Below are 21,473 nucleotides of genomic sequence, written 5' to 3' on the forward strand. Positions count from 1 at the left end.
GGTTTCAGGTGAACAGCGAAGGGACTCAGCCCTACATATACATGCATCCGTTCTCCACACTCCCCTCCTATCCAGGCTGCCACGTAACATTGAGAAGAGTTCCATGTGCTCTACAATAGGTCTTGGTTCGTTATCCACTTTAAATATAGTTGTGTATACATGACCTTCCCAAACGTCCTAACTATCCCTTCCCCCGGCAACCATTCTAAATCCGTGAGTGTCTGACGAGACATTTAAGTGGAGACTTGATAGACGAGAAAAGCTGAGCCATGCGGAGATTTGGGGAAGAAAGTGTTCTTGGCATCAGCAATACCACATGAAGGTGTTCAGCTACAAAAGAAGCTGGCATGGTTGGAGAAGAGAAAGATGGGCAGGCCAGTGAAAGCACAGTGAGTAATGAGGCGGGATGTAATTCCCTGTCCTGACTGAATTCAGGGGGAGAGACCTCTGAACAGGGCTTAAGCAGACCTGAGCACTATAGCCAAAGATTGCTTTTCTTAGACAAAAACCCCACAGTGAAAGTTTAGGCCTATGTCTGGTGCAGGTTTGCTTGTGGAATTAAGGCTTGGAAGGCGACATCCGCCCAGGGTCAAGGTACTGTTGGATCATTTGTCACAGAGAGACGGGTTTGAATGGCTTCCAAAGAATCCGTCCTTTCCCCTAACTGCCCCCTCCTGTCACGCACACTCTGTAAGGTTGGCATTTGGTGGAGTTAACTGCTCTCCTTCCAGTGGCAACATCAGCCTCCTTGTGCCTTTCATCCGCCCTCATTCTACCTGGGGGAGGCGGAACACCCAACAGGGACCTGAAGGAAGCCCAGGGCTGGGGGTGTAGGCTGTGGTTGGTACCGCATCCTTCTTGTGAGGTCCTCAAACTTCTTTCATCTGACATAGCTGGTGAGAGGCAGGTACGCGAGGGCAGTTGTATGAGTGTGTGCGTGTGTGTGTTGAGGGGGTGAGCACTCACCTGTGGTAGAGAATCTGGTGGAGCCCAAAGAAAGAAGCCTGAGTAGGTGGCTCAGACCAACTCAGCATTAAGCCTGGATGAAGACAGGCCCACTTCCAGCCGTTTATCTTGCTTTTTCTAAAGGGAACGTAAGGCCAGTGAAACACCCCAAAGGGGAGTATAGAGGTGACTGCCCCAGTCTCCCCTTGTCAGGATAATAATGCTGTTTCTCGTGAGTGGAACAGGGACAGGGAAATCTGGCATGCTGCAATCCATGGGGTCGCAGACTGAGCCACTGAACAACCGCAGTGAGTGGAGCTGAAGTGTCCAGTCATCGCTGTGTCTGAAGGAGCATCCTCAGATTACATCCTTTAATCAGCATCCTGTCTCTCTAGAATAACTGTCATTGCTTTCACATTGACTTGTGAAATCGTAAGACCTGGACCATCTCTGTGGTCCTCTGTCAGTCTTATGCTAGGACACCCAGACACGGTTAGGACGTGGACATGCCTCCAGCTCACCCTTGGCCCTGAACAGAGTGTGTTTCATTATTTTCCTGAGTCTTCCCAGGTGGGTGGAGAGCAGTTTCTATATTGAGAGTTACTATAAAGTTTCTACACAGTGAGAGGTACCTGTGGTCCTCGGGTGAACTGCATCCAGGAGGCTTGAGCAGGCGTGCTCTCTTCGAGTCCCTGAAATGCTCTCCGAGTCCTTTCTCTCGTGGTTGCCTCTAAGCCTGGCTGTCCCCTTCCCCCTTTCCCTGAGCAGTTTGGGACCATCTCTCCCTCCTGCCTTTGTTTCACCTCCCAGATGGCAAGCGGCCTCCAGCTGTCTGTGGGGAACTTTTTTCCTCGGGAAGAGAGGGTAGGGGAAGTGATGGCGCCATCTAGTACTAGAAGGATGGACCTGTAGAAGAAAGAGGGGTGAGATATTAAAGGAATCCCTTCGACCCTGGGTGGGAACAACTGAAAATCAAGGTTTCAGTAAGTAACCCACACTTCTTTAGCACTGGGCACTTCCCGGTACTCTTTTGAGGTCCATACATCTCATTTTACTTATCGAGACTCCGAGGCAGCCAGGGTGTAGATTATTTTCCTTTGAAACATGAAAAACCAGACACAGAAAAATTATGCAATTTGCCTAAGGACAAAAAGCTAATGACAGAGTCAGGAAGCTCTCTGCTAGGAGGAATTTTAAGAAGAAATATGCATGGCCTATAATTTTAAAAAAATGAAAAAAAAAATGCATAGTGCAATTTTTAGAAAAGTAAAATTTGGGATCTGGGGTGGGGCAGATCCACTGTTTTAACTAGCCTGATCCTTCTTGTCTGGGACAGTCCTTTACAAATGTTGGGTTGGCTTGGACATCATAAATAATAGCACCATGACAACAGTGGGGAAACAGTATGCTGACATAGTTTTTCTGGGGCCTTCTTTCCTTCTTTTAGCTGAATGTCAAAAGATGTTTCCAGAAAAGAAATGCTGTACATATGTAGGCCAACCTTGAATTTCTTTTTAAAGAGTGGTATGAATTTCTGCTTAAAGGACACATCAAATAATCACTCAGACCATAAAATCACACATTTCCATTCCTGTAGTTGATGACACAGACACTAAAGCCAATGTCTCTCAGTCCTTGTGAATTTAGTCCTTTTGGAAATTTCCTCCAGAAAATGGTCACCCCTGGGTGCCTTTAGGCTAGAGGCCTCTCCTCTATCCCCAGGCTGGGGTACATGAAATGTCAAGGGATCTATGTCCATAGATCATAAAAATGACCAAAGATGCACAGAATGTCTGCCCCTGTGCCAACATGGATTTAAGAAAAACACATCCATTCTTCTAGCCAGCAGCATGGTCTGACAGATGTCACCAGCCTGCAAGGTTTACTGTTTTATTTTGGATCCATCACAGAGACTAGCATATAGACGAGCTGACATACACGGAGCCTTATGTGCCAAGCACGGAGCTAAAGGCTTTACACTCATTATTTCATTGAATCCTTATGATAGCCTGTAAAGTAGATAGCCACTCCCATTTTAAAGCTAAGAAAACAGACACAAAGAGAGTCAATAACTTGCCCACTGGTAAGACCTGAACTCAAAACAGGGCAGGACCGCAGTGCAATGCGGCTCCACCACAAGGGGGCGCCCTGCCCACGTCTTCTCCTGTTAAAGGTGTGTTTTATTTTTCCTCCCCTGGGGCGTCAGTGGAACACAGCTCAGACATTGTTCTTTCCCACAGTTTCGTTCTGTCCAAATGCTGAGGCTATTTCCATACTGGAGAGTTTCAGACCAATGTACACGTGTCCACCAGTATCAGTCACTAACTCCAGGTCTGAAAAAAAGCAAAACTCCTTGAAGGAAGCTGCTGTACCGTGAATAAACAAAGCATGTTTGATAAGTAGGAACCAGACTCTCCTTGCTGGGGCAGTAAAAGAAAGGATTGGTTTAAAGAAAAACTAACAGAAAGCTTCAGGTTTCAATTACCGAGGATGTGGTCTTATAATTAATAACAGAATTTGGTGCCCCAGATCAGAGCATATAATAGAAACTTTCTTCAGAAACTGAATCATCCAAGCCATGCTTTAGCTCTCAGGGTAAAGTTGAGGACTCATGGACTCATTTCCCTTCTTTCTGTGTCACCTGACAGACAAGAGTAGCAAAGCAATTGGGGTACGACATCCCAGGACAAAGGATTCTGTTCAGTGTGACCAGTGACACCCGGGACTTGCAGGAAAAGCGATTCCTGTCCAGCCTCTGACACGTCGAGGTATGAACGGTGATAGCCATTGAAACAGGCATCTTTGAGCACTTAAAGAGAGAAAAAGAATGTTTCATAGAAACACCTCCACTCCGTCTGAGAGAATCCATAGCACTTAAAATGCCTGATAGACAACATGTCAGGGCAGCGACAATACACCTCAGTCCTCACCTTAGAATCTCTCAGCTCTGTCCACGCTTCCTGTGGGAAGCGGCTTTGCCTCACCAGCTTACCTCCCAGCAGTGCCCAGTGGGATGGGCCATCAAAACAGCCCCCTGAAGACCTGCGATGACTCATCAGCAGAAAGAAGAAAATGTGGCAGAAAACTTCAGGGGTTGGGGGCGGGCGGGGGTGGTGGTTTGGGAAGTGAAAATACGACTCAGGAAATCTTGAAGCTCCAGATGAGGCTCAAGGGAGAAAATATAATGGGGGTCAAGGCAGAAGGTTACACTGTGGCAGTAATCGAGCTTAAATGCACGTTATGTTTAATTTCCTTGACAGCTTTAATTTGCTGGTTTAAATCTAGCAAGTGTCTGGGGAAGCAAGGCACCCCACTCTCCCAGCCTGCTGGAGCCATTTTAATTTCTTTGCAAAAGACAAGATGCCTAGGTGCACCAAGAAGGCAAATTTGGGAATAAAATGTATACATTTTTCATAATCTCCCCACGTAACTGACATGAAGCCTGGGGGGAGGAACTCCCCTACACTCCTATAAACCAGCAGTGTAGTAAGGTCGCACCTTAGGAGGGGTTAGCTTAAAGCAGAATTTGAGAAGGTTTGGTAAGCAAGACAAAGGGCCTGGGATGGTGAGAGGGGGTGATGTCTAAGCAGAGATCAGTTTTGCATCAGACTGGCTCTGGCTGTACAAAGTTATTTTATGTGTATGTACACTTTCTGGATTTTCATAAAGCAAACCAAAAGGAAATCCATCTTCTGTACCCTCTTGTTAAAAGACAACTGTTAGCACATTCACATTTGGAGAAATAAAGTAAGACTTACCTTGTGGGTGGGATGTGTTTGTTTTTGACGTCTGTCTTTGTATTTCTCGTGCTCTGCTCATGGCCCACCTGAGGTACTTTCAAGTTTCATGGATCCCTGGAAATACGGACTCCTGCCAGTCTGTGTCCAGATGGGCAAGAGGGGCTGACTAAGGGACTTCAGGTGACTGTAACAGGGCCGCTCAGCTCTTTTTAAAAAAGTTCTATTGGAGTATAGCTGATTTACAATGATGTCTTCATTTTAGGTGTATAGCAAAGTGATTTAGTCATACATACATTCATTCTTTCTCAGAGTCTTTTCTCATATAGGTTATCACAGAATATTGAGTTGAGTTCCCTGTGCAATATGTGAGGTCCTTGTTGGCTATCTACCATCTATATTGATAGCAGTATGTGTATGTTAACCCAAACCTCCGGATTTACCCCTCCCCTCTCCCACCTTTCTCCTTTGGTAACCATAAGTTTGTCTTTGGTATCTGTACGTCTGGTTCAGTTTTGCAAATAAGCTCATTTGTATCATCTTTAAAGATTAGATTCCAAATATGAGTGATATCATATAATATTTGTCTTTCTCTGTTGGATTTACTTCACTTAGTATGATAATCTCTAGGTCCATCAATGTTTCTGTAAATGGCCTTACTTTGTTCTCTTTTATGGCTGAGTAATATTCCATTGTCAGACTTCCCTGGTGGCTCAGACGGTAAAGCATCCACGAAGGGGATGACAGAGGATGAGATGGTTGGATGGCATCTCCGACTCAATGGACATGGGTTTGGGTGGACTCCAGCAGTTGGTGATGGACAGGGAGGTCTGGCGTGCTGCGGTTCATGGGGTCGCAAAGAGTCGGACACGACTGAGCGACTGAACTGACTGACAATGTGGGAGACTGGGGTTCAATCCCTGGGTCCGGAAGATCTCCTGGAGAAGGAAATGGCAACCCACTCCAGTATTCTTGCCTGGAAAATCCCATGGATGGAGGAACCTGGTGGGCTACAGTCCACGGGGTCACAAAGAGTTGGACACGACTGAGCGACTTCACTCACTCACTCAATGTTCCACTGTATATATGTACCACGTCTTCTTTATCCATTCCTCTGGTAATGGACATCTAGGTTGCTCCCACGTCTTAGCTATTGTGAATAATGCCCCAGTGAAAACTGGGCTGCATGATCATTTCTAATGCCAGTTGTGTGCATACATATGTGGATGTGCATATTTATGTTTCACTACGACCCAGGTCTGTCCACTCCAGGGGAAGAGGCACACAGAATGAATACCATCAGGAAATTATATGGAAACATTTGCATTTGTTAAGACATTTGTTTCTGGTATGTTTCTCTTCCCTCTTCTCTCTACCTCATCCTGCCCTCAATCCGCTTGCTTAGGCAGATGATGACTGATAAATCAACACAGTTGAACAATGCAAGGGTCAGAGCCACTTCCCAAATAATACAAAATCTGCCTATAACTTTAGAGTGTGCCCATCACTTGATAGACATGTGGTTGGTTAAATCTGGATTCAGTCAGTTGTGGGTCTTGTAGTACTGTTGTTGGTTAGCTGCTAAGTAGTGTCCAACTCTATTGCAAGCCCGTAGCCCACCAGGCTCCTCTGTCCATGGGATTTCCCAGGCGAAAATACTGGAGTATGTTGCCATTTCCTAGTCCAGAGGATCATCCTGCTCCAGGGATCGAACCTGCATCTCCTGCACTGGCAGGTGGAATCTTTACCACTGAGCCACTTGGGAAGCCCCTTGTAGTACTGTACTATGCAACTATTTAAAAAAAAAACAATAAACCCACATATATATGAACCCGGGCAACTCAAACCCATTATTCAAGGAACAACTGTAGTTTTTCCTAAGCGTGTTCTCATTGACAGCAAGGAGGAAAGGCATTATTGATTTTAAAAAGATACTTGTATTAATTCTCCCATAAAATTTGAGTCGGTTGTGGTATAATTGCTAACAAAAATTATAGTAAGAGTAAAGATCATCTTGGCAAGTAAGTGGGTTTATAATTAGTTCACCAGAACAGTGTCTTTAAATACCTAATTATAATAACTTACAGTCAGGGCATCATCTAGCCAAACCATCTCTCTATCCTTTTCTCTTGAGAGTGGAGGTGGGAGCCTTTCTCCTCCACCTGTGGTTCTCCTAGGAAACATTTCAGGCCGCCTGCTGCACTGTCTGTGTCAAACCAGCCATCACCAAAGTCATGTCCCTTGAAAACAAATGGGGCAATGTCATAAGCTGCATTTGCTTTTGCATAAAAATAAACTGACATAATTTGATCAGGTCTTCTTTCCAATTTAAAAGGACATGAAAATAGTCTGCTCAATGAGGCCACATGCAATAATATGGACTTGAGCACATCACTAATATCAGCAGAAAGCATTTAATCTACTTAACTGCTTGCCCATGAGAAGAAATAAAAGACCTAAACTCTTACTGGATAGAAGCTTATTGCATAACTAGGGCTAGTTAGCTCTTTAGTCTTTTTTTACATTTCAAGTTCTCCCACTGGAATGACCAGAGGGAATGTTATCCGCATGCTAACCCCAGTTGTTAGTCTCCTGGAGGCACACAAGTTCTTCCCATGAGCATCAAAAATGCGATGATGCCTACCTATCTGGCAGAGTTTTCGAGATTTCCCAAATAACTAAGAAACGAACTTTCATCACAGAGGTAAAATATTTAATGACAAAATTAGAGTTTGCTGTAATAATGAATCACAGAGCCGGTGTTACTCATCTCTGAAAGGAACAGAAATTATGTTTGACATCTTAGAGAACTTCTGAAGAATTAGTAACTGTACAACAGACATCAGCAGTGTTACAATTCTAAAACTTGAAAGCGAAACCTATCTTTAATATTGTTTATTGAGGGCATTCTGGATAAGTATTTTTACATAAATGCACAACCTTTGTTAGCCACAAAAGTAGTATTAAGACAGATTTCACCGAAATTTTAAGTCTAACACATAATCTTTATTTTTTTTTTCAGAGCTTAGAAAAAGTTAACTACTGCTCTTGTTACATTTTACAAATACATTCTTTAATATGAAACATTAACCTGAATCACTACTTCCTGTATATAGGTACCTAATAGTACTGGGGAAGAATACTACAGCTACATCCAGGAAGAAGTGGGAGCGCTGGGAAGACTCTTTTCGAGTTGTCAGTTCAATCTAAGAAATCCTTCACAGAAACGTATTTCCAAAACTCAATAGTGAGGTGCAGAAACGAAACAAAGAAATTAAATGTCTTTTAGCAAGCCACTGAAGTGGTCCCAAATGAACTGGTACCACATAATGTGAATCATTTTAGCAATTTCCTCCAGGTTAGGTTGTATTAATACTTTGTACTGAAGCACCTTCTACAAAAGGATACCAAAGAACCTCACATGTGTCATCACAAAGCTTGCTTTTCTGCAGTCAGGAGGTCCAGAAGGGACTGGGGTTGCTGTTGGCCCTCTCTGCGGGTGGAAGCCTTGGTAGGCCTTGGACACAGGGAGGTCAAGGGTGTGACCACAGCCTGGAGGCAAATCAATGGAGGAAGCTAATGGTGCAGAGAGACTTTCTTCAAATCAGGATGTCTTCCAAAAGACTGAAGTTTAAAAGGATAAACAGAGAGTGAGGAAAGAGGGGAAGATGTGGAATACTTGTATTTATGAAGGATAACTATCACAAGTTTACCAGAGAGGAAAAAAAAATCTCACATTTCACAGTATGCTTATGACCTCACCCTCTGCTACTTTAGAAGCAGCTTCACAAACACTGTGTTGTTAAATACTTGGCAACAAATTTTATTTTTGTGTTTGGCTGATTGTCAGGGGTTTGAGATTTACTCTTCTAATTATTTATATCAACTATCTATCTCTGAAGCTAGAATTCAATTTGGGAAGATGCATATGTGTGCCCGCGCATGCTTTTACTAAACAGAGGTCTGCAAAGAAAACCTATCTGATGTGGTATTTTCAGCTTTTCTTAGAAATCATAAATGCTTCTAATAGTACTCACCAGATAATAAGTTCCTTGCTTCTTTAAAGTTTTAAGACACCAAAAGAAAAGTACAAAATATTATAGTAAACATATAGTTTACCCTAGAAATTCTACAGAGAGTTTCCTTGAACTGGATCATCTCCCTAAGAGGATTCAGAAATTCTTCTCTGGCAAATCTCACCTCCCTTTTGACACATACTGCCTAAGATCATTTCCCACCCGCCCCCCGCCCCCACCCAGTAGCCTGATTTTCTATCTCCCTGGCAAAGCTTTAGCAGGAGAACTTAAGCTATTTAAATCAGCATAAATAATCCCAAAGTCATCTTATGCTGCTATGTAGAAGCTACAATACACATGGCCTCAGTCGGCTCAATAGGTAGGAAGGAATAGAAAGGGTCCTGATGATCCAGGCAGCTTAAAAATCAATGCATCACAGCGGGAGGCTGAGAATGTATCTGGGATGTTCAGCTTGCTTCCTTGTTTCAGAAAGACAAAGCACAGCTTTTATATTTAGCATTTTAACCCTCTAAGAAACCAAGCTCTCAGACTGAAAATCTGGGTCCATGTTGAGTGATACAAAATCAGGAGCTGTAATGAACCAACTTCATTCATTCTGACTATAATGTAAAGGCTTCAAGACTATACTGTTCTATGTCAGATGAGGCAAGTTGCAGTTGCCATGAAATGCAATTTGTCAAGAAGCCCGCACTTTCAAATTACATTAAATAAATAGACAGCAGTAACAACATCCAAGTCTCCAAAAATCAGATATTGAGAACTGAAGGCCATTTCCTAAGGACATCATGAGGGCGTCTCTAAACAGGTATGTCTTTGTGAAAAGAAAAGAAAAAAGACTTTAAATGTATTATCTTTTCACATTATCATTTACACAGACCTTTATCTGGACAAATCAATTCTTGATAAAAATCCAAGCTCTTTTCAAAATCAGCTACCACAATTTGGGATGATGACAAAGAAATGTTCATGAATTCACATTAGTTTTTAAATAGGCTTTTCCTTAGGTGTTTAATCTCAAATTTTTATCCTTCATACGGTAATTCTAAATGATCAGCCTGGAAACAAGTAGTGGAAGAATTTAAACTATAGCTCAGAAAGTAGATTTCTATCTGTGATTCTTATTTGTTTTTCTGAATGCTGGTGATGGCTCATGCAGAAAATTACTACACAGAAAGCAAAATCAAAGACTGCTGTTTCTCCTGATAAATCCAATTGTTTTCCATAATACAGATTTATGTCTCAGGATATAGAATCTTAACCTTCAAATTAAGAGTAGCTAAGAGCCTGAGTGAAACCAACCTGCTTGACTTTTATCAAACCAGGAACAATAGCATCTGATGTCACATTAAAATGTCTTCCTGCTTAATATCAGGAAAAAAAAATACGGTTTAGACCTAGCTCAATATATCATTTGGTCCAAATTTCATATTCAAACTACCAAAAAAAAAAAAAAAAACCTTAAAAAAAACACACATACGAACACACGCATACACACAGTCAGAAAAAAATGAAGCTGATACTATGCAGCATTTCTTAGCAAGATTATTAGGGAAATGTATTAATATAAACACACCATCTTTTCTCTCATATTAACATCTGAAAAGGAAAAACCATCTCAATGTCCATATTTTGGTGGGGGTGGGGGACTGGAGAAGCAAGCGGAGGTCCGGAGTTTCTGGTAAAAACTGCTGAACAAACTTCAGTTTCTCTTAAGAGGTCTCTGGGAGAGGCAGTTTCTCAACATTTGTGCTTCATGGCAAGCTAAGGAGAGAAAGGGACAAATGTGAGATGTTATCAGCAGTGGGGAGAGTTCAGTGGTTGCTTCTTTCCCAAATCCACGCTGAGCAGCAGCAGCTATATTTTTTTTGCTGCGGCAGATCACCACTACTGTTCCCAGTGGCACCAAGGAAATGTGTAACGTTCCCTACAGTCCACCGACCACTGCAGTTGTTACTCCTCACAGCATTCTTGCTGGTGCAGGTGTCCGGGGAGGGTGGGGCTCTATGGTATTCCTTCCTGCCACTGAAGGAACAAACGGAAGAGGCAAAGTATAGGCAGAATGAGTGACCCACCCTAGCATAGCAACAAAGGCGTCTGGGCTTCCAGGTTACTAGCTATCCAGGAAGACCACTCTTCAGTTTTAAGTGTTTACTGACATCTCAAAGTATTAAAAATCACCAACTGTAGAGAAACAATCTGCAATAATCCACGTAATATCCTGGATGTTCAACCAGGTTTGAGGCACTTGACAATTAAGACTACGTAACCAACCAGGACTGAACAATAGATCAAATTCAAATCTTGACTTGCTGCTCCCTCTGGTATTTGAAAAATGTGGTTCACTGAAATGTTAGATCTTTATAAATGGAAACACCAAATACCACTGTATCAGTCAATAGTTTCCCAAGCCCAGCTGGAGCCCATGATGATGTATTTAAGGAAATGTATGCAGGTACAAAACATAAAATTAAATCTGATATCGCCTTCCTTAGCCAGATCCTTTCCAAGGAGCCAGTACACTGATGTGAAGCAGAAGGCAGGGTGGAAGCTGATTCCTTGGGTGTCTATAGAGTTTGATATTAGGGATTAATCCCTGAGGTTGGAGCTGGACTAGAGGTAGTCACATTGTTAAATTAATCTCTACTTGGGGGCGTCCCTGGTGCTTCAGACGGTAAAGTATCTGTCTGCAATGCAGGAGACCCACGTTCGATCCCTGGATCGGGACGATCCCCTGGAGAAGGGAATGGCAACCCACTGCAGTATTCTTGCCTGGAGTATCCCATGGACAGAGGAGCCTGGCAAGCTACAGTCATGGGATCGCAAAGAGTCGGACATGACTGAGCGACTAACACACAGTCTCTACTTGGGAAACCTCAGCTCAGAGAGCTTCAGGTACCTGTGTCTGGTGAAGCCAGCCTAAGTGAAGCCCCCATGGACCTTCTGCAGTGCTGATGCCAACAGCACGTCAACCGTCAGACTGTGTTTGTGAAGCCCGGAGCGTGATCAGACTGCAGTGCTAAGTGCTGTGGGCTTTTGCCAAGAAGATGGCAGTGGCTCCTAACTCCTGGCCTCCACGAGCTGATAGTCCAGGAAACACGGTGGGTAGAAATGGCAGGTCCAGGACTCTTCCCCTGATCCGTCCCGCTCCCCAGCCACCTTCTGAGCCCCTCCACTGAAAGGTTTCCACTTCTTGCTCTGTCTCTAGTTTTAATACATTATTCAGCAACGCGAATCATTCAAAATCAACACAGACCTGTTAAGCGTGGTGCATAATGAATACCAACCATAAATATTTGATCAGAGCTGCTGTCTTGTTGTTCACTGAGCTATTAACCTTCAGCTAATGGGCTTGTGCCAATTTACTCACAGTCATTCATCCTCAGCAGTGAGCGTGCTGCTCCTCACACCAGCCCGGTTACCTCTCCCGGGCAGCTGGGGTTGACGCTAAGGGGAGCCCCGACCGGGCAGGGCCGTGCCAGCTCAGTTTCACAGAAATACTGCTGGTTTGGACGTTTTGCCATTTGAGATATTTGTGCAGAAAGTGGCATCACTTCCATCCTACCTCATTTTGTTTTCTTTCTTTAATTTCCTGGGAGTCAGAAACTTTAGAATATGGAAAGCAGGTGCTTTCCATAAGCACAAATGTGCTTATGACCTTTAGCTCTAAAGTCACAAGCGCTCTGTCCCTCAGTTTCCTCGTGTCTGTGAAAGTGAAAAGCGAAGTCGTTCAGTCGAGTCTGACTCTGTGACCCCATGGACTATACAGTCCATGGAATTCTCCAGGCCAGAATACTGGAGTGGGCAGCCTTTCCCTTCTCCAGAGGATCTTCCCAACCTGGGAATTGTACCCAGGTCTCCCGCATTGCAGAATTCTTTACCAGCTGAGCCACAGGGGAAGCCCGTGTCTATAAATATCTCCAACTCAAATGCTTATGAATTAATGTAGAGGGTACGTTAAAAATTTCCTTTCACTATATTCTGCTTTCTTATCTCATGGAAAACTTTCTCTTTCAAAGCTGTGTAAATGACTCCATCTAAATAATAATGACAACAGTAATCATAATAGAAAATACCGTTACTCATACAGGAAAAGTGAAAGTGTTAGTCCCTCAGTCGTGTCTGACTCTTTGCAATCCCATGAACTGTAGCCCGCCAGGCTCCTCTGTCCATGGGATTCTCCAGGCAAGAATACTGGAATGGGTAGCCATTCCCTTCTCCTGGGGGTTGAACCCAGATGTCCTGCATTGCAGGCAGATTCTTTACCATCTGAGCCCTTCCCTTACCAGGGAAGCCCATACAGGGGGATTCTTTAAGGGGCCTGGACTCTTGAGGTCCCTCCTGGCTCAGACACGCAGGGAGCAGATGCTGGAATAGGGACAGAGGTAGTCATTCCCTGCCAGGGAGGGAAATGCCACTTAACCACTCGCTTCCCCACAAATGTGGGCTTGTGCAGAACAGGGCAGATCCCTGTTCTTTTCTGCAGGAAATGTCATCTGAGGATGCCTAGGTGTGGGTATCGCTCTCGCCTGCTGACTCACCAGCCGAGGCGGGCATCAAAGCATTGCACACACTGCACCGTTGTGCTTTTTAAGTGGTGGAGAGTTAGCAGCCCTGCTCTGTGGCTGAGCTGGACTTTCCTAAGGTCCGAGGCTGTGCCAAGCTCACAGCTCAGGAAGGAACTGCGCTTCCCCAAGCCAGGCTGAACAGAGCTGGGAGAAGAGAGGGGTGCAGAAGCATTTCCATCATCTCTACAGGAGACAAGCACCCATGTATCTTGATGGCAGGGTCCTGCAAAGGTGATCCACTCTCTAATGTACCAGGGTAAACTGAAAAAGCCAGAGAACCTCTTCTATTGCAATCCATCCAGAAAGCGTGCCCGCCTCTCCAGCCGAGGTGGCATGCCCTTTCAATCAGGGAGCCCAGAGGAATGCTCACCCAGAACTGCCTTTCTTGTCAGGGCTCTGACATGAGCACTGTGGCTTGACTTTTAAACACAGCCTATTCTTTCTGAATCAACACAGCCACGTTTGGGGTGGCGGAAGACCTGGGTTCCACCTCTGAACACTCCTCACCAGCAGGCCTGGCGAAGGCTCGGCCAGCAAAATGACATCTTCATGGTCAGCATATGCCATGGGACAAATCAGGAGTCCCAGTCCCTGGGAAAATAGCCGCACTTTATCTACAGAGGTCAGCCTCCTCGTCAGGAATACTGCCAATGCCGGTGATTCATCAGCACACATCCTCAGTTTTAGAAAACTGAAAGTCTGGTTATAATAGTGTCTCTCACACTCCCTCAAGCACATTAACGGTGCCCCCACGCCCCTTACACCACTCACAGAAGGGGAAACCAAAGTAAGTGGAGACTGCCCCCCTACTGTGTCTTCTCCACGGAAGTAGGTAACTAGCTGGTACCAATCCTTCCAGTGGTCAAAGCCAGAGACCCCTGTGTCTTTGGTGGTCTAATCAGTTTCTGTTCTGACAGGTCCCCTTCTTAAGGGCTGCTCTGTGTTTAGAAAGTGTTGGCATTCAGCAGGAGGCCCTCCCACCCTACACTGGAGGGCACAGATCTTCACCACCAGTCCCTCCCCACCCCTGTGCTGGGGTCCTCAGTCACATTTTTCCAACCCCCCCCCAGACAGTGCTCATCATGTGACAATGGATTAGAGCAGGCTCAGCAGAAACCATTTTTATGGAAACAATTATAATTGATATCAATTAAGATTTATATGCACCGGGTGCTGCGCTAACTGATTTATAGGTTTGAATGCATTCAATTCTCTCAACACTGTAGGAGAAAGGCACTATTATTAGTTAGCAGTCCTTACTGATGAGGAAATAGGGCCTTAGAGAAACTAAGCCCCTGCCCAAGGTCACTGAGGTGGTAAATCAAACAGCAGATGTTAACTACAAACCATACTGCCTTCCCAACCACCTAGCACACTTGGCCACAGTCTCAGGAAAACTGGGTGAGCAGGGCCAAGAATTCTGGCCATCTGCTTAGGTTATCCAACCCCAGGTCTGCACGACCTTCTCTGAGGTGGGTACTGACACGGATGACCTCCAGGTATTGTCTACTCTGCATTAGGAAGAGCGATTTCACAGACTTCCTTGGTAATCTGGTTCATGGTCTAATCATTAACCTTAACTCTTTATTTTAGCAGAATGCTATCAGTGCACTATTGAGTGCTCTTTTCTGTCGGACAAGACACGAGAGAGAAATGCTACAATATCACCCCCTTCCCACAGTTGAAGACAATTAAAAAATAATTCCCTTTAGCCTTTTCTTCCCCAAATCAACACTGTTTACGTGTTTCCCCAGACTTTCACTGCCCTTCCCTCCCTTAAATCACTACAGTCAATGTTGCTATAAATGCAGGTGGGTGGGAAATTCTAACTTCTTCATTTCATCATTATTTCTCTATTATGAAGGCTGCAAAACAGGTGAAGGGAACCATAATTCTGAGCTCATTCCCTCTGTGACAGCCGTGGCAAACCAGACTCTGGCCCCCAGCAGGGCTGCATTACAATAACACGCTGTCGTGACACCACAGACAGGTCTGTGCAAAGAGGGTGCAAGGGAAGGCAAGATGCAGCCACACGGATCTGGATCCATGGTGGGGCCTGGGCTTAAGCTTTGGGAAGGGGCCAACCCAGCTCAGCTGGGGAGATGGTTCCTGTTACTTTTCAAGTTGTCCTTTTCTGTTTTCTCAGCAAAAGTGGGCTTTTCCTTTGAAGCAAATTCATTTTTTTCTTCCCCTAAAGGTCACCTGAAAAGCCTATCTTGAGAGGCCAGATCATGTCTCTGACACGCCAACCATTATCAGCAAACTTTTCTGGAAACCTAAATTCAAATCACCAGCCAGAAAAGAGCTGCCCTTTGATCCAAAGCACAAGAACAGTAATAAATCCTCTTTATCACCTGACCAACAGGGCCTCTCTTTCCTGTCATTTGTGACTGCCTTAGATAGCTGGCTGCCAATAACAACTTCCCTTTCTGAAAGGCGCATCATTTTCAGGGTGTGTGTGAGTGTGCATACCTGGGGTATGTGGGAAAGGCCATTCTCTGCACCCAGAGGCAGGTGGAAATTGTGCAAGCAGCTCTATATCAGTCAGCCTTAGAGGTCGAAGGCCCCTCTGCAGGGGACACTGGCCCTGAGGTACCCTGGGACTACAGTTTGCTTTTTATATGGTAAAGAGATAAGAACACAGGATGCTGGGCTCATAACCAGAAAGGAACAGCATGGAAAAGTAAGCACAAGAGCCCACAGTATGCTTTCAAGCCCTGGCCAAAAGAGGAGGGATATTCTGAGACCTGCCACCTCCCACCCCCACCCCCATCCTGTTCCCTGAAACTAGAGCCTTAAACTTCCAGGTAGGAGCTAAAGATGGTCCACAATTCCCAAAGATATGGGATCAGAGTCAGGGGTGATGCCAGTGGAAAGGAGATAACCAAACACATAAAAGAAGAACGCTTCCACTGCACACACAACTTATGAAGTAGAAGAAGGAAACTGTACAAGGGGAAAAAAAGAAAAAAAGGCTTGATTTTGTACCTCATCATGGCAAACATTGGAGAAGGAAACGGCAACCCACTCCAGTACTCTTGCCTAGAGAATCCCATGGACAGAGGAGCCTGGTGGGCTGCTGTCTCTGGGGTTGCAGAGAGTCGGACACGACTGAAGTGACTTAGCAGCAGCATGGCAAACATACTGATAAAGAAGTTCTGGGCCCCGAAGCGCCCTGACCACCCAGAGCTGAGCGCTCCGCTGCGCGGAGAGACCCACCTTGTGTGCGGTTTCCGCAAACTGCTGGGCGCTGTTCTTCATGTCTTCCGTCTTCTCCTCCGCACGGCCTAACCGCTCCCCGCGCTCGTTCAAGGCCTGGCTCGCTTTCTGTACTGCGCTGGTCACACTGTCAGCGGCTGAATGGAGGATGCTGTTTCCTGAAAGAGGACAGCAAAAGCATCAGGAACGAACTCGGCTGACCTGCAATGACAGTATCCCCTCCACGGGTGCTGCTAAGTCACTTCAATTATGTGGCCTGCCAGGCTCCCCTGTCCATGGGATTCTCCAGGCAAGAACGCTGGAGTGAGTTGCCATGCTCTCCTCCTGGGCATCTTCCCGACCCAGGGATTGAACCCAAGTCTCGTCTGTCTCCTGCATTGGCAGGTGGGTTCTTTACCACTAGCGCCACCTGGGAAGCAAGCAAAGTGGGTCAGACTCTGGAAAAGCTCTGAGGGTCTATGAAACGACTTGGCTTTCCTTCTGACTCAGTCTGACTGTCACACTTGAGGAAGAATACCCACTGCCTGCAGGACCTGGGCAAGTGCTGAAGGCTGCTCTGTACGCTGATGCTGACAGCACTCATTTCCATTCTGTTCTGTCTGGTGGGGCTCAGAAGGATGGGGTCCATCTGGATTTAGGAACTGATGGAAATCCTAACAAGTTCAGAAAATGAGGCAACTTCAGTGAGACATATCTGGATTGTATGAGCATTTCCTCTTGAGCTGGGTTTAAGTGAATCACCACAGGAAAACTGGGGGTCCAGAATGTCTCTAGATATGATGCTCTGTATTCCTTTCAACTCTTCCCTTCCATTTTATCCCTTTCTCCCTAAATGTATGGCCCCATGCAAGAAGCTGTGGATCAGAGTTCACAGGAGGTATGTCAGTTCCCAACCTTGAATCCTGAGCCATGGCCTAGTTGGTTGGTCGTCTCTGCCTCTAATGTCAAGTATATGAAATATGGGACCTCAGCACTGCACAGAGCCAGCAGGTAGAAAACTGAGGGCAACCTGTCCTAGAAGGGACTGAGCACTCCCAGACTCATGAGCGATGACACCAAGAAAGTTGAAAACATCATCACATTTCAGGTGGTTATGCATCCCTGACATCCCACGTACCAGGACTAGAAAAGAGAACTCAACAGTGAAGAACTGGCAGATGCATAACCCACTGAGACCTAGCAACCTGCAAAATTGCAACCAAAGGAGATTTATAGCTGTATTTTGTTAACACTAAGTGGAAGATATTTAAATGGCATTTTATGTAATAGCTTTATGTCTTTGAATAAGTTTATTACATCATTTAACTTTGTATCTGGGATGGATACATTGAGCCACAGACAGCTTTTAATAGAAATGTAATTTCCACAGGTCTCAACTGCAAAGGCTTCCTCATTTCTCCTCTGTGGGAACAGCCTGTGGTTTGTGGAAAAGGAACTCAGGCAAAGAAAGTGCCTGGCCCAGAGGAAGCACTTTGTAAATTGTTTTCCATTTTTCTTCTCTAGGGGTGGATTTCAAGGGCTTCCACCATGCACTAAGGGGAGAAGAATGGAGTTAACTTACTGCTACTCAAATGCATCACCCACTGCAGGAGCCAAGATCCGTCAGCACAGATTAGCAGGGACCAGAAGAGATGTGGCTCTGGAGAAACTGATTATCTAATGCTGGGTTGGAATGAAAGGCTGAGGTCTTCAGAGCAGATTTAAGAGAAGAAATCTGGTTTCCCTTTGCTTTCATATCAGGGTTATGATTATATCCCTGGGCTTTCCTAGTGGCTCAGATGGTAAAGAATCTGCCTGCAACTGCATGAGACCTGGATTTGATTCCTGGGTCAGGAAGAGCCCCTGCAGAAGGGAATGGCAACCCACTCCAGTATTCTTGCCTGGAGAACTCCACGGACAGAGAAGCCTGGCGGGCTATAGTCCATGAGGTCATAAAGAGTCAGATAGAACTGAGTGACTAACACTTTCACTTTCACCACCACTTAATATCTAAATAGCACTTTGCAATCATAACGCATCTTTATGAATATTATCTCACTTGATTGTCACAAAAGTTTTACTGAGAAGGCTGAGGTTAGGTGAGATTCAGTGACTTCTGTGAGACCATATCACTAGGGAAGGGACATAACGAGTGCTAGAACCTGGTTTCCCAATGACTTTTCCTTATTCTGTACCTTCCTCTTTGCAGGAATGGCATCAGTCACAGAAAGCCATCACTATGACAGAGTTGTGAGCAGACCAGTATAGATAGGTTATGACAAGTTATTTCCCAAGGTAACACCTGACTGTTTCTGTCATAAATATGTTCTTTTTGGTAAATGAAGAGTTATCACCTAAGCTGCATTGCAAGCCAGGTGCTCCCTAGCAAGAACAAGCCAAAGAGATGTAATGGGAAGATGGAGAAAGAACTGAAGGTGCAGAGGGGTGGGGAAGAGGGCACAAGAAAATCTCCTTCCCTTCCTTCTGCATGCCCACAGCTTAGCAACCAGAAGCTGGAGAAAAGATGGGGTGGGGCATCTGAAACTTCATAGCCAGGAACAGATGCATTAAACCAAAGGGACTTTTAGCTACCAAGATTTTGGTAGGGGGCTTCCCTGGTGGCTCAGATGGTAAAGAATCTGCTTGTAATTCAGGAAGACCCAGGTTCAATCCCTGGATTAGGAAAATTCCCTGGAGAAGGGAATGGCAACCCACTCCAGTATTCTTGCCTGGAGAATTCCATGGACAGAGGAGCCTGACGGGCTACAGTCCATGGGGTCACAAAGAGTTGGACACGACTGAGCGAATAACACTAGGCACCAAAAATTTAAGAGGGCATATAACCATATTGGATAGTTTTTTCCCATCAAACTGACCCTCGTGATGCCGTCAAAGTTAGACACTCCTTGAATGAATCTGCTCTGCAGAAACCATAGCGCTCTCCTGTCACGACTTCCTTAATTTTGTACAAGATATCAGGTCAACACTGCATCCGGTTTTATATGATACTGTTTAACCAGCAGGTGCTATAACTAAAAGAGAACCAAATGCTGTCTTCATTATTCAGTGATGACACTGTCAACCATTATCAATAAAAAAATCCACCTTCAGTTATTTTCAGCCATGAAAATGGATTTGAAATATCTCATCGCCCCAGCTGAAATGTCCTCTACCGGCTTCAATTCTACCCGTATTCCAGGCCTGGTGAAGTCCCATCGCCTTTCTCTAGCTTCAGGTCAATTCCACTCTCAACTTCCTAAGAACTGTCTCTAACCTCCTTAGGTGACTGGTCAAGTACAGTCATGGGCAATTCTTCCACCTCATTTCTTCACCTGTAGATGCAGTGACTTCCCAGCTGGATTATCAGTTCCCTTAGGGGACCCTTTTACCCTGCTGATCATACCCTAAATCTTGAATCTTCCTCCTCTAGGTTTCCTGAATCTTCAACCTTCCTCCTCCTGCTTTCTTACTCTCTTCCCTCTAAGGACCTGCGAATGCTCTAACCCCAGGGTTCTGTCCTTGGCCCTCTTCTCTTTCTCTTTCTGCAGACTCCCCCTGGGACAGTGTTATGCAGCTCACAGCTTCAATGACCACATTTCTGTGTTGGTTTTTTTTTTTCTTCCCCTAGATTGTGCTGCTGAGACTCCAGATCCATGTTTTCTTACCAGGCAACTCCAGGTGAGTCACCCAAAGTCATCTTGAACTTAGTATGTTACACTTGACCCCATTATCACACCTGTTTTCCCTTTGGGGTTCCCTACTCAGTCCGTAACCCCACTATTCTGCCGCGTGCTCCTCAAATCAGAGTCGAGTCCGGACTTCTCCCTTGCTTTTACCACACACAGCTAAAGGTCAGTTTGCTGTCCAGCTTGCTACTCTGCCCTCTTTGCTATCTTCATTATCTCTGTATATTGATCCAGTCCCTCTTGCCTTCAGAATTACAGCAGCAGCCTTCTCTACTTCGGTGTCCCCACACCTTTTCTGATCCATCTTCCACACATTTCTACTGAAAACTTTTAAAAAGGCAAATTTGTTACCATCTTCTCACTGATTCCAAGATAAAAATGAGACCTCTGCCCTGCCGATCTCTTTGAGCTCACCTCTTAGAATCTCCTTCATTTTTTTCCCCTATCCAGCAATACCCAATCCCATGCCTTGCCAAGTTACCTACATTTTCACAGATGTATCATGCGTCTTTTACCTGTATGCTTTCATGCTGTTACCGCTGCTTCTCATCTTAGCTTTCCCACTTACTTCTATGTGCTTCAGTACACTTCAGGGCTCTTTCCTAGGGAAGCTTGTCATGTTTAGCCCACTCTAAACCATTTTTGCCCCCAAAATACAATTATAAGACTCTGTCTATTTCAAATGGTGCATTTATTATAATGCATGTAATTGCTGGGTATCTACTGTGAGCTCCTTGAAGCAGGGGCCTTTCTCACTTCTGTATTCACAGAATATAGGAGACACTCAAAAATATTGGCTGACTTAAAGCAGGAAAAATATATCACCCTTCTAATGATTTCTCCGTGGCTTAGCAGAAACTTGGACACATGATTGATGCTGTTACATGATCTAACTAGGTCCTAAAATCCTAAACTTGCCAAATGACTAAGGATTTAGTTTGTGTCTGATGCAGCCGACAATCTCATCTAGAGGTGGTGTCGAGAGTTCAGTGAATTAAGTCAACAACAAAATGCAAAAAGGGGAATGCTTCTGCTATAGTAAAGATAGCATTTATATAAAAAAATCTGTTGTTACCAGCTTTAAAATAAACAACTATAAGGTATTAAAATAGCAATAGCTTTTAAATCCAATGCAAAAATAACAGTGAACTGAACACTTACTATGCTCTACGCTCTTACTATAAAATCTGTTCCTCACAACAACCTTACATGATGGCACATCATTCATCCCATTTTTATAGATGGGAGCACCAATGGACACAGAGGGTGAGCAATGTGCCAAGGATCACGCAGTAAGTGAAGAGT

General features: G+C 44.8%; 1 protein-coding gene across 3 annotated transcripts in view; it reads right to left on the reverse strand.

Moving 5' to 3' along the window:
- Positions 1 to 7,562: 7,562 nt before the first annotated feature.
- STXBP6 (syntaxin binding protein 6) overlaps positions 7,563 to 21,473 on the reverse strand; it is a 258,992-nt gene continuing 245,081 nt past the window's right edge. For all 3 annotated transcript variants that reach the window (XM_043922658.1, XM_043922659.1, XM_043922657.1), the window contains 2 exons: positions 16,504 to 16,661; positions 7,563 to 10,480 (listed from right to left, as the gene is read on the reverse strand). In XM_043922658.1, coding sequence (XP_043778593.1) covers positions 10,457 to 10,480; positions 16,504 to 16,661 — 182 coding nt within the window. In that variant the 3' untranslated portion in view covers positions 7,563 to 10,456. The remainder of the gene's footprint in view (positions 10,481 to 16,503; positions 16,662 to 21,473) is intronic.

Source organism: Cervus elaphus, chromosome 13, assembly GCF_910594005.1.
Source record: "Cervus elaphus chromosome 13, mCerEla1.1, whole genome shotgun sequence".
In the NCBI taxonomy this organism is placed as follows: domain Eukaryota; kingdom Metazoa; phylum Chordata; class Mammalia; order Artiodactyla; family Cervidae; genus Cervus; species Cervus elaphus.